Source organism: Zonotrichia albicollis, chromosome 9 (assembly GCF_047830755.1).
Source record: "Zonotrichia albicollis isolate bZonAlb1 chromosome 9, bZonAlb1.hap1, whole genome shotgun sequence".
NCBI lineage: Eukaryota > Metazoa > Chordata > Aves > Passeriformes > Passerellidae > Zonotrichia > Zonotrichia albicollis.
Genome location: NC_133827.1, coordinates 864036 through 876156, shown reverse-complemented (window position 1 = coordinate 876156; position 12121 = coordinate 864036). Strand labels below are relative to the sequence as shown.

Below are 12121 nucleotides of genomic sequence, written 5' to 3'. Positions count from 1 at the left end.
AAGCAGAACTGAAGATCAAAATGCTTCTGCCTAATTACTGACTTCTGTTGCTGAAAATCCCCTGCATCCTGGCCTTCTTTACACCATATTGCCTCACAGTGCCTGCCAGAAGCTCTTCCTTAGCAATGGCACTGTTAGAAGGGTTCTGCTGTTACCTTCTTTGATGCCCAACTCCTCTGTGCCTCCAAAGAAGGAAAACTTGAAAGAACTCGTCTCCTGAGCTGCGTTGTCCTCAGGCAAAGGTCCCAAATGGTCATCTGGGGCAGAGTCCTGTGCATGCTCTTTGTCCCAGGGTATTTCCTCAGTCTTTTCTGGGTTGTTCTTTAAGGTCTTTCATAGAACAAACCAGAATAGATGGAGGAAATACCATCTATTCTGGCTTGTTCCTTGAAAGGCCTCTTTCAAATCCACAGCAATACTGTAGAAGTTGTCTTCAGACACTTGAGACATTGTCTCACTCTTTCTTCTTTTTTTGGCTTTACTGAAATGAGATTTTTCAAGGATAGCAACACAGCACATGTCCTTTTCAGACACAGCTTCCCTAAGAGCCACCTTGCTCTGAATGTCTCCCTAAGCATATCCAAGCCCATTAAGGAGTGGTTCATTATCAAGGGTAAGCAGTGGGGAAACATCTGAGGTTGGAGTGTAAAGGCAGGAACAAGAGTCCTTTTTAATTAGCAACATCCTTAAGTGACTTTTCACTGAATACACCGTTACACAGAAATCAAGGCATTTAGCCCAGACTTCTTCCTGCCAGTAGAAACATCAAGAGCTAATAGGGTTTGCTCACAGAGCTGCACATCTCAGGGTCCCTGCACTGACCATTCTCACCTTCACTTCCGGCAAGGAACACATGGCCTAGAAAGAAAAGATGACAGCGCTACGCGCTGCTGTTGGAGGTCCCAGTTGAGGTCTGACGTCGCTGGTGGGAGTGGCTGCTCCTGCGAGATGTCCCTGACCACGTCCCCCTACGCCTGGGCCTCTCAGCACTCGCTGCTGTCCTCCTGCTCCTGTCCTGGCGACTCCTGGACCGCAGAGTCTGAGTCGAGGCCCGGCGCTGCTGGCGGGAGTGGCTGCGTCTGGGGGGCGTCCCCGATGATGTGTTCCTTCGCCTGGGCCTCTCAGCCCTTGGCCTTGTCCTGCTGCTGCTGCCACGGTGACTCCTGGAGCGGACAGGTGGACTCTGGGCACAGCCTTGCTGGCGGGAGCACCTGCGTCTGGGGGATGGCCCTGGCCATGTCTCCCTTCGCCTGGGCCTCTCAGTCCTTGGCCCCGTCCCACTGATCCTGTCACAGACACTCCTGGAGCGGACAGGTGGACTCTGGGCTCAGCCTTGCTGGTGGGAGCGCCTGCGTCTGGGGGATGGCCCTGGCCATGTGTCCCTTCGCCTGGGCCTCTCAGTCCTTGGCCCTGTCCCTCTGTTCCTGTCATGGCAACTCCTGGAGCGGACAGGTGGACTCTGGGCCCAGCCTTGCTGGCGGGAGCACCTGCGTCTGGGGGATGTCCGTGACGGTGTCCCCCTTTGCTTGGGCCTCTCAGCCCTTGGCCCTGTCCCACTGCTGCTGTCACGGCGACTCCTGGACCGGACAGGTGGACTCTGGGCACGACTTTGCCGGCGAGAGCAGCTTCGCCTGCGGCCGGGCCCAGCACGTCTGGAATGGACCCTGTCCTCAGTGTCAGGGGACGTGCTGCGTGTTGCCCTTGATCTGCTGATGCTGCTGGTGTCCAGTGAGGAAGATGGCAGCGCCTGCTGCCATGCTGCGTGGTGGGGCCTGCTGTGGCTGCCCATCTCTGGAGATGGAGACGGGGAAACCAGCACCAACGGCACAGGGCTGTGGGAGCTGGGGCTGATGGCCTCAGATTCTGACCAGCCATGAGTAGATTGTAGTCCTGACTGTCTGGCCAGCCTGGGGCCATTGAGCTCTGTCTCTTCCCTGGCGGCTGTAAGGGCAAGCAGGAATGTCAAAGATCGCCCAGGCCCCAGCCAGGCCAGGCCAGAGCAGTGCCCCCAGCCCTCCAGCAGTGGTTGCTGCGCTCTGCCTAGCCCGGCCTGGGCACTGCCCCCAGTCCAGGGACACCGGGGTCTTTGACTCATACATGTTCCAAGTCCAGCACAGCTGTCACACTCCCATCTCTGTGTGCTGTTCCGCAGGCCAGAGCAGCGCCTGTGGGTGCCCTCAGCAGCACAGGAGGAGCACAGGAGCAATTGCCAGGGCCTGGGGAGGCAAACAAGCGCATAGCACTGAGAACAAAGTGTACCAGCACGTGGCTGTCTGGCCAAGCGCTTCTGGTTCTTCCCGCTTACAGCCCTTGCCGAGATACAGGTTCCCTGCAGAGCCCCAGGTGCAGCTTCCCAACTTACCCCTGTTCCTCTGCCTCCTCCCTGCCTCCAGGGTAAAGGCAATCCCTGGCGTTGCATTGGCTGTGCCTCACTCCTAGATCTGCAAAGGCATCGTTGTCCTCCCATGTTGGGTCTCTGATGGAGAAAGGAAGAGATGATGAATTTCTGCTGCTCTCCCTCACGGAGGTCCAGGGTGTCCCAGCTCCTTCTCCAGCGCTTTTCCAAGTTGGGCGTGAAGCTGAAGCCCAGACTCATGGCACAGGGCAGGGCCAGGGCTCCTGGGGCAGGGCCTGGCACAGCACAGGACTTGCACCCTCCTGCCTGGTGGGCCAGGCAGAAGGACACCAACCTGAAGGGGACTCGGATCCCCAAGATGAACATTTCAACAGGGAATTCCCCACTGTCTCTGCACAGGGGGCACTGGAAATACAAAACACCAGCGCGCAAGGCCTGTCCCTGCAGGGCAAACACAGGCAGGGTGAGCGAGGCCCTGCTGCTGCTGCTGAGCACCTGCTGTGCCCCGGTGCTGAGGGGAGGGCTCCTACTTGGATGCAGTCCCTGTGGAACCAGGCCCTTTGGCACGTTGGGCACACCAGGGTTGTGAAGGTCGTCCTGTCCTCCACAGGCTCCAGGCAGATGAGGCAAACGGTGTCCGGCTCAGGAGTCGCCTCTACCTCCTGCTCTGGACGGTGCTCAGGGCAGAAGGACCTGGAGGAAAATGGATGGGGAAAGTGAGACATGCTGGATCATTCCCCAGAGGTGGCCATAAAGAGAGATGAGGTACCTGAACGGAGTAACGTATACATTGACACAGCCGCCCTCCTTGGCACAGGGCAGGTGGAACCATCTGTCACAGTCTGGCACGCAGCACATGATGGTTGCCCCGCTCTGGCCGCAGACGCAGCAGCGCTGGAAAGAGCCAAGCAGCCGCATCAGCAGCAGCAGCAGCCTCGAGGCCTCCCCGGGCAGCCGCAGGGCTCTGGGCAGGGCACAGGACGTGGCCACTGCTGGCTCCCACTCCACAGAGCTGCCTGCTGGAGGAGGGAGTCTCCTGTGCCAGGGCCTCTGTTCCAGAGCTGCTGGGAGCCAGACTTTGTCCCGGCTGTCGGGCCGGCCTTTCTTTCCTGCTGTCTGGGCTAAGCTCTGGCAAACCTCGCCAGGCACAAATCTCCCTGCTCTTGTCAGGCTCTCACCTTCTGTGCTGCCCGCCAGACCGCAATTTGGAGATCTCGTGGGAGAAATCCCATGAGTCCATTGTGGCGGTTCTCTTGCCGAAAGAGTAGAGTAGCGAAGAGCTGCAGGCAAGGGGAGGAGCTGATGAGGAGAGGGCGGCAGGAGCTGCCCATTGCAATGGTGGAGGGAGCGCCCGGAGCCACTCACCATGCAGAACATGTGGGCACAGAGCCCACCCTTGTGCAGTTTGTCACCGCACATGTCCGGGTCAGCCTCGGCACGGCGACACAGCATGCAGGCTGCAGGGGACAGAGCCAATGGCACCGGGCATGAGCAGCTCTGCGGGGCTCTGAGCCTGCAGCAGCATCGGCCCCAAGGCTGCTCTGTCCCTGCCTGGCTGATGGGCAGGGCTGGAGGCCTTGCAGAGCAGGGGCCATTGTGGGCACGGCTGTCCCAGCAGCTGCCCCCTGGCCCAGCTGGGCCCCACTTGGGCAGGAAGGAGGCTCCCAGCCCCGGCATGGCCGAGCAGCTCCTGCCTCCCCCTGCCTCTACTCTGATCCCCACGCTGCCTGCTGCTACAAGAGCACCTGGGCCAGGCTATCACAGGGCTGCTTTGCCCTCACCTGGCTCCTTGGCTCCAGGGCCCTCCTGCTTGCTGTCAGACATGGCGGCTGTCTGTCCTGCGTCTCTGTCCTCGAGGGACGTGGTCACTTCGAGGTGCTGAACTGTCTATGGGAGAAAGAAGAGGGGGGGGGAGTTTGCAGAACAGACCCAGAGCCACGAGGCTCTACTCCCTGCTCAGGCCTGCGTGAGCCCTGCTCCTGTCCACTTTCTCCTCCCGTCGTCGCGTTGAGGAACACCGCAGTGTCCTGGCTGTTCCTCCGCTGATTCTGGGAAGGGAGAGGCAGGTGAGGCTGCAGCACAGGCCTAGAGCCCCGAGGTGTGGGGCCCCTCTGGTCCCTGGGCAACTACGTCCCCACCCTACCTTCTCTTCCCGTTGTCAGGTCGCACTGACACTCGGCCAGAGCCCAGCATCCCCTTTTGTGGCCTTGGTGGCACAGGTCACAATGGCCACTCTGACATCAGAGCCGTGTACCCAAAATCGGGGCAGCCATGGCCTCAGGTCCCTGGCAACCACTTGTGGTGGCCCCCTCGGGCACCGAGCTTCTGAGATGGGTCCGAGCATTTGCTCAGGGTGGAAGCAGGGCCGGGACTCCTGCAGCAAGGGCAGGGTCAAATGCCAGGCCCTGGGGCAGCCATCCAGGAAGGCACTGTAGGCAGGGAGGTGCTGTTCAGGCACTGCCACGCCAGGGCTCCAGCCCCGGCCAAGGGAAATCTCTGCTCCTGCCCCTGGCAGGCGGTGGCCCAGAGAGCCGGTGCGGAGTCAGCTGCACTGCAGGGATTCAAACCGTGCTCTAGGTGAACTGATGTTTTCCTCAAGACCTGTCTGCAGAAAACTAAGATGAACCTTATTTGATGCTGCTGCATTGGGCATTGGTACAGGAGATAAACCTGGACACCACCACAGCTGCTTCCAGACCTCAGTTATCTGTCATCCTATGAACTAACAACTTTCACATTTCATATAAATGGAAAAATTAGTACTAGGCTCCTGAGAATCGTCATCTTTTATACTGACTCAGTGCAAAGACACGAAATGCACTGAGAATTTTCTGTGCACATTTGACAGGAGAGCTTGCAACTGTCCTCCACTCAAGTCAAATACAGGACGATGCTTTTCCTACATTATATGAACTTTGCCAATTTGGTCCATGCTTTCCTACTAGAAAATACATTGGAAAAAACTCAGGAAGAGAAGCACAAACAATTCTTGTCAATTTTTCTCTTTCGTGTCTTTGCAAACATGCTCCTGGAAATCCAGATCCATGACTTCTAGAACAATCACTGGCATCTCTGGGAAGCAGGGCAGGGGCTGACAGGCAGGGACACCCTGCACCTGCCTGATGCTGGGGCAGCAGGAGTTCGTCCATTTTCCTGTCTCCATGGGAGAGCCACCTTGGCTGGGAAACGATCCCTTCACTGCTCTAGGAGGGAGGCACAGCCAGTGCAATGCCAGGGAGTGCCTTTACCCTGGAGGCAGGGAGGAGGCAGAGGGGGAAGTTGGGAAGCTGCACCCGGGGCTCTGCAGGGCTCCCGGCCAGGGCTCCAAGCACAAGGAGCCAGAAGAGCTTGGCCGGACAATCCCGAGCTCTGGACACCTTGTCCTCAGCACTGCAAACCCGTTTGCTTCTCCAGGCCCTGGGCACTGCTCCCGTGCTGCTCATGCAAGTTACACACAGACACAGAGCTACCTGCTCTGTCTCAACCCTCTTCAGCACTGGACAGCACGACACAGTAACATGTTCTCTTCAGTACATGGTCTAATTATTAATAGTCCTGCAAAGACTCACATTCAAAGCATACACACACAAAACCCCAAACCCTGGTACAGACCTTGCATCAACACAAAATGCTTGTTGCTCTTCAGAAACACAGGGCAGCACTTTTGGCCAATGCTTTTTCCTGAAAGATCTTTCAAAGGATGGCAAAAGTGAAATTGTTTGGCAACTTCTTCAAGGAACAAACTGGAGAGGCTTCTGAGTTTTTAAAGATTTATTGATTTGCTTTCACTTTCCTTTTGGCATCCTTACACTTCACCCTGCATTCCAGAAAATCATGAAAATCCAAAATAATATCAGGGGAAGTTTCTGAATTCTTTCATGTTTCTCTCAAAGACTTTCTTGATGTACATACAAGCAGCATACAATGTATAACATACAGAGAAGCAGTGGTTTCCCTCGCTGGACATTACAAGACAAGGTTATAGACTCCACTTTACTAAAACACTTCTGTTGCCTGGTAATTACAAAGCCTGAAGCTCTTCTAGAGGCTTTTCCCAGTGCAACTTCAATAGGTTCCTCTCTGCTCAACTCTCGAGCCTGTCCAGGTCTCACTGAAGGGCAGCAGAGCCTTGTGGTGCCTCAGGCCCTGCGCCCAGTTCTGTCCCATCAGCAAACGCTGAGGGAGCGCTCCGTCCCTTCTGCCAGGTCCCTGGGGAATAAGGCAAACAAGGCTGGGCCCAGCACAGCCCCCTGAGCTCACAGCTACCTGAGTTTGGAGCTCCCCTGTCCACTTCTCTGCCCCACTGTCCCTGAGCTGACTCAGGGGCCTGTTATGGGAGGCAGGGACAAAGCCTTGCTGAAGTCCCAGCTGACAACAGCCACTGCTCTCCCCTCACAAGCCCAGCCAGTCACTGCAGCACAGGTGGCTATGGATTGGTCAAGCATGGTTTCCATTCCTGTTATTCCACAGGTTTAGAGATGGCATCCAAGAGGAGCTGTTCTGTCTCCTTTCTGGGGATGGAGCTGAGGCTGATGGGCCTGCAGTTTCCTGGCTCCTTCTTGGTGCCCTTTTGCAAGACTGCAGTGATGTTGGCTTTCCTCCACTGCTCATGCCTCTCTCTGGGGCTGTCTCCTTCCCTGACCGGCTGGCAGAGCGCCCTGTGCCAGAGGCAGGAGCAGAGATTTCCCTTGGCCCCAAAAGGGAATGCTGGGCTCAGGCCGAGTGTCAGTGGGACCTGACAACGGGAGGAGAAGGCGGAAAGGAGCAGAGCTCACACAGGGCTGAGCAGGGAGCAGAGCCCTCATGGCTCTGGGTCTGCTCTGCAAGCTCCCGGGCCTCTACTTTCTCCACAGAGAGAGAGGAACAGCACCTTGAAGTGACCAGGAAACCCGGCCATAGAGCGGGGCTGGGGACGTGACACCTGAGGGAAATCGACCATGGAGCGGGGCTGGGGCTGTAACGCCTCAGGGAAACTGGCCATGGAGTGGGGCTGGGGCCGTGACACCTCAGGGAAAGCAGCCATGGAGCAGGGCTGGGGCCGTGACACCTCAGGGACACCAGCCATGGAGCGGGGCTGGGGCTGTCAGCCCTCAGGGAACTCACCATGGCAGCCATCTCCCGAGGTTTTGAAGTACTTGTTTCTTGGTTTAATGCCCTTCCAAGATCAATCTAGCATCTTTGCATATGAGCAGGACATACAAGGGTATTTAAAATTGAGTCTGATCCAACTATCAAAGACAATGGATGTTTCCTCTAAACTTACCTTTTCATGATTTTTAAACAATATGGAACTTTTCTTATGCCTGACTAAAAATATCCATAATGCAAAATTCATTCTCAAGACAGGAAAAAAGAAAACAATGAAAATAGGATATAGGCAGTCTTCAAAAGGTACAGAGAAGAAAATAAAAATTAGAAAACCTTAGAAAAATTAGGTTTTCTTCTTCATCTTCTCAGTATATGCTGTTTGAACATTTGTTGTCTTACTTGTCCCTCTCAAGACAAGGCATGTTACAGCTTTATTGTCTCAGTGCTGCACATCCCCAAACGCTGACTTGCCATTTAGGCTCTGCTTTGTTGGAAATATACAACAAGCGACTCTCTATGGAAGAGAGTTGCACAAGCCTCTGGATTCCTGACCGTTCACCTCTGCCAATGCTCACAGCATTCTCCTAACACACGTGAGCTTCCTGTCTTTCAGAGAGAGAAAGATTCAGCTGAAGTCAAGCAAACAGGGCAGGGCAGATGGAAACCTTCCCTTGAGATGCTTTTGGGAAGGCCTGCAAGGAGCCTGCCTTCCCTTGGAACAGAGGAGGTCACCATGCATGGTGTTGCCTGACTTGCCCTAGGTGCCCCTCGATTGCAGAAGGACTTTTGCCCACTTCATCACTTGTCTGTCCCTCCAGTTCCAGGGCCTCAATCCTGCTCTGTAATGCACTAAACCTGTTAGTCAGTTGTGAGTTTTCAGAATAAGGCACTGAGCATGGCTGTAACTAATTTTTATAAGTCAGGTTTACAGTATATTTTGAGAAGAAGAAGGAGCATAGAAGGTGTGAAAAATGCATATTATATGATTGGCTTTTCGCAAATATTAAAATTAATACTATATGTGTTATGTTGGAAAGTTATGTTGTATTAATCCTTTTTTGTAGTGCTATCCTAGGCTTTTAAAGTAGTGTGGTGAATATAGTTTTAGGCTACAGAAACTCTGTGCTGTCAGATACATTTTCTAAATAGCTCAAGGAGAGATAACAGTAACAAGACACCAAAACTCTGAGAAAAGAAATATTGCCTCCTTCTCGGGAAGAACCAGACTTTGAGGGAGCAAGACAATTGATTTACAAGATGAAGGAGGGGTTGACAAGAACAAGAAAACACCCATTGTTTGAAAACAATTTTGGCATCGTGTATGAGATATATGAATATGCAACAGGCTATTACTTTGAAGGGTTAATCCTGTGTTAGCAAAGTGTCTTCTGAGGCAGAGCAGAGCACGAAGACATCTATAATTCTTTGCTTTCTTTACTGTCCTTCATTGTCCTACCTCTCATTGTCCAAATTATTTTTTCTCTAATTTTTATTGTAATTTTTATATCTAATTTATTACTATTAAACATTTAAAATTTTAGAACAAGTGAAATTCTGCATCGTTTGTGTCCACTCCCAGTGGGCATCCTTCTTCCCAAGCTTTGTCAACTTTCCTCTGGGTTTGAGATCAGTGAAACGTTCCCAGCCTTGAGTCTTGGAAGACAATTCTAGCAACAAGTACTTTGCTTTTCTAACACCTGGCCATCACTTTGAGCATGCAGGCTGCTATGTGGGTCCAGGTTAAACGTCTCTTCCTGTTGATCAGGCTTGGAAGTGTGTACAGCGCAGGCCCGACAGGACATGTTTTCTTCAGGAAATGGGACGTAGGGCCCAGTTTGCAACGGGTGCAGGCCCGCGCCTTCCAGAGCGCCAGAAGGTTGGCGGCGCCATTGCAGGGCTCAGGGCACCGCCTTGTGGGCGAGAGCCGCCATGACAGGGCGGGCGGCACGTGGTGGGGCCGGAGGGCGGGAAGGGGCGGGCGGGTGTGAGGGGCGGGGCGGTTCGTGCCCAGAGCCGAGCCCGCGCTGTTCCTGGGCGCATTCCCGGCTCGGTGTTGGGAGCGTGCATCTGCTGCTCGGGCTCTGGGGAGAAGCGTGCGGCCGCTGCGGGGTCCCAGCCCGCAGAGCTGGCTACTGCCCAAGGCTGCCATTCCAGAGCTGCCGTGCCAGAGCTGCTGTTCACCGTGGCACTGCCTGAGTCCCAGGCAGAGCCGGGCTGGTAGTGCCTACAGCTGAGCGAAGCCCTGCCGTGGCAGCACCCCAAGCTCTTGTTTATCCCACAGAAAGCGAGGATCAGCACCTGGAGGAGACTGCGTCATTCCTGCAAAGGGACTCTCTGCTGACATCTGCCATGTCTGGCAGCAAGCAGGAGGGCCCTGGTGCCAGGGAGCCAGGTGAGGGCAAAGCAGCTCTCTGACAGCATGGCCCAGGGGCTCTTGTGGCAGCAGGCAGCGTGGGGATCAGAGCAGAGGCAGGGGGAGGCAGGAGCTGCTCGGCCATGCCGGGGCTGGGAGCCTCCTTCCTGCCCAAGTGGGGCCCAGCTGGGCCAGGGGGCAGCTCTTGGGACAGCCGTGCCCACAATGGCCCCTGCTCTGCAAGGCCTCCAGCCCTGCCCATCAGCCAGGCAGGGACAGAGCAGCCTTGGGGCCGATGCTGCTGCAGGCTCAGAGCCCCGCAGAGCTGCTCGTGCCCGGTGCCATTGGCTCTGTCCCCTGCAGCCTGCATGCTGTGTCACCATGCCGAGGCTGAGCCCTGTGCCTCCCCAGGCCCTGGCAACTGCTCCTGTGCTGCTCCTGCACTGCCCAGGGCACCCACGGGCCCTGCTCAGGCCTCACGCAGGCCAGAACCAGCTGGGGCTTTGACAACTCTGCTGCTCTGGGCCCAGCCCTCGGGCAAAGCACCTGCCTGTCCCTGGCCTGGGGGCAGTGCCCAGGCTGGGCTTGACAGAGCCCATCTGTTCCTGGAGGGCTGGGGGCACTGCTCTGGCCTGGCCTGGCCCGGCCCTGGGGTCCCTTGGCATTCCTGCTTGCCCTTGCATCCACCAGGGATGGGCTGCAGCTCAATGGCCCCGGCCTGGCCGCACACTCAGGCCTGGAGCCTTCCCGTGGCTCCCCAGGGCACGAGAGCCTCAGCCCCAGCTCCCAAACACGGCCTGACAGCCTTTGCTGATATTGATTCCTGTCAGACCTTTGAAAGCATTTTCAAAGTAACCTTGTTTGGCAACACTTTCAAGGAACAAACGTGACTCGCTTCAAATCAGTAAAAACTTTATTGGTTTGCTTGCACTTCCTATAGGGTATCCTAATGCTTCCTTTGGCATTCCAGAAAACAATGAAAATCTAACAAATTCTTCAGAGAAGTTCCTGAATCCACTATGAGGACAAGTCTCTACATTCTCTATCCTTACATACACTTACGTAGCTGCTCCTGTAACACACAAAGATGTAGTGGTTTACCTGACTGGACCACACAACATGATGTTATACACACCGCTACACTACAAAACTTCTCTTCCCTGTTCATTACAAATTTGAAGCTCTTCTCGAGGTCCTGACTTAATTTTGCATGCACATTCATACCTGCAATCCCTCCCCATGCTCAGCTTTCACCTAGACTTACCAGGGAACAGATGTTCCATACTCACCTCAAGCAATAATCTACGTCTGTCTTCCTAACCCTCTTTTTCTTCACTGACTTCTACTAATCTACAAAATAACTGTGGATCCTCTGCACAAAAGAAACATCCAATTAATAGCCTTAAGCACTTGTGATTGCGCTGCTGCTTCTAACAATCTTGACCAACACAGCACTAAAATCAGAAATCAATTCTTCACATCCTTCCTGTTCTCCTGCCCCCACCACACCTTGGCTCCAGCAGAAATGTTCCCTACTGCAGCCTGCTGTGCTAAGAACAATCAAAGGCAGCAGCACTTTTCCTCAACATGCTGCAATCTGAATTGCACAGAAATTGCTGCTGTTGCATTAGAAGCTCAGCACCAGCACGCCACATCTTCCCCCAGAACTGAGGCCTGCTGAGGCCTGAGCTCTCCATTTCAACACAGCCTGTAAATCAGGCTGCCTGGAAGATTGCAGGCCGGGAACTGTGTGAACACAGCAGTGCATTTCAGCAGAGTTATGGAATCAATCTCATAGAAGGCACATCCTTTAAGCTTAAGACTCTATTCTACAAAGTGTAACCAGCAATTATTTTGGTGGCCTGTGCAGGTTTTGGGGACTGTGCATGTTTCTTTTGGATGTTGTTTTCTTTGTTTCTAAATACAAAATTCACTGGATTCAGAAGAGAAAGCCCCAGATTCATTAGGACAAAGAACCACAGGGACATATGTGGCTGACAAGAACACTCATCATTTCTAACGGCAACACCAGAAAGAGAGGAAAAAGACAAAGATGATTTAAATACCTGAAAGGATCCAAAATGTCTACGTAACCAGTCAAGTGACTAAGTTTTTGGTAAACTATAAAATTCCAGATTCCTATTCGGTAATTGTCTGAAAGAAAAGAAAGCCAGAAATCTGCTTGACCTTTACTTTACCAGGATTTTCTCACAGGATTCTGCCACAACTTGGATCACAAGTGAGGGTGGCAAATTTTGACTAGAAAACTTTGATAGCTAGGCAGCATTTTTTCCTCCTCACTGAATTACAGGAAGGGTTTAAAA

At 54.0% G+C, this 12121-nt stretch overlaps 1 protein-coding gene across 1 annotated transcript; it reads right to left on the bottom strand.

Moving 5' to 3' along the window:
* Nucleotides 1–1676: 1676 nt before the first annotated feature.
* LOC141730213 (E3 ubiquitin-protein ligase PHF7-like) lies at nt 1677–7471 on the bottom strand. The gene is given in 12 exon segments (XM_074547643.1): nt 1677–1791; nt 1896–1941; nt 2098–2216; nt 2363–2476; nt 2691–2871; nt 2874–3049; nt 3126–3250; nt 3535–3636; nt 3722–3813; nt 4138–4243; nt 4306–4404; nt 7460–7471. Coding segments are annotated over 12 exon segments (1287 nt in total).
* Between the last annotated feature and the right edge of the window lie 4650 nt (nt 7472–12121).